We start from the raw sequence: 1,102 nt of genomic DNA, 5'->3' as shown, positions 1-1,102 counted from the left end.
GATGATGGTATAAAACACCCACATAACTGCACTGTAGCCTGAGTCATGGCAAGGCTTCAAGGAGCTGGTATGTAGAAAAGCAAATGTTTCCTCATTTTAATACTGCCTACTTTCCCGGGAGCAAATGCTATTGGTGCTATAGAAAGTTTGACTTTTCTTGTGTTTTTTTCACGCTAACATCTATCACGAAAACCATAAAATGGATAATGGAATTAGATCTGGATGTTCCAACAAAAGGTCAAGGAGTTGGACAAAGAGGACAGCTGGTTCATTGAGTTTGATGACACAATCGAGACTGAAAGGACCGCTTCTGGCTCGAAGAAGTACATCTGCAGACCATTTTCCAGGTAGGTTAGTGCCGGATGGGAGATTAGGTCACGGGTGCAGTCGGTGAACGGAGCCAATGGAAGTTCATCCAAGGAAATCTGGCCTTGCTCAGAATACAGACTTGATTCAACTCTATTCATTTTTATTTAGCTCTTTTCCAAACCTGGCATCAGATCAAGTGCAAGTTAACAAGTCTGAGTCCTGACCCCCAGGTTCACATGCTCCATATGTCACCACCGCTGGGCCTCCAGCAAGTCCATGGTGGTGTTCCATATGCGCCTGACTCGGCGGCCCACAGGGGGGTGGTCAAGGTGCGACGCTACAAGCAGAACTGCGAAAGGTGTGAGGGCGCCACCTTCGAGGAGCCCAATGTCTAGCTGATGGAGAAGAGACTGGTCAAGTGTTATGGGCAGGAGAGCGAGCCAAAGCAACACTTCTACGAGAGAATCTTGAAAGGGGGCCACGTATCCAAACACTGTGAAGCTGCTGGACAGGTGTGTGTAACTTGTGCTAAAGAGCCACAGAAAGACGCCGTCCGTAGAGCACTTTGTGGGACCCAGCGGTGTGGAATCGTCCTTTGTCTTTCAGACTTGCACTGTTGTCCACAGGTACTTCTGCATATAGTAATTTCACATATTGTAGTGGTGGCGGGGGGTGCAGGCTGTGGCTCTCCCATGATGCATTGCAGCTATTGCGTGGCTAGAGCTCAGCGTGCAACCGTTTTGAGGAGTTATAGGGACACTGATGACCCGCATTTTGTTCGACGTGCGCATTC

At 48.6% G+C, this 1,102-nt stretch overlaps 1 protein-coding gene across 1 annotated transcript; it reads left to right on the top strand.

Moving 5' to 3' along the window:
• The first annotated feature begins 222 nt into the window (after positions 1-222).
• On the top strand, positions 223-704 carry LOC108921441 (receptor-transporting protein 3-like). Its single transcript, XM_018730914.2, is given in 3 exon segments — positions 223-347; positions 540-616; positions 619-704. Coding segments are annotated over 3 exon segments (288 nt in total).
• Positions 705-1,102: the final 398 nt, after the last annotated feature.

The sequence above is a fragment of the Scleropages formosus genome, chromosome 25 (assembly GCF_900964775.1).
Source record: "Scleropages formosus chromosome 25, fSclFor1.1, whole genome shotgun sequence".
Lineage (NCBI taxonomy): Eukaryota > Metazoa > Chordata > Actinopteri > Osteoglossiformes > Osteoglossidae > Scleropages > Scleropages formosus.
The sequence above is the reverse complement of the archived record's forward strand: the minus strand, read 5'-3'. Positions and strand labels throughout refer to the sequence as shown.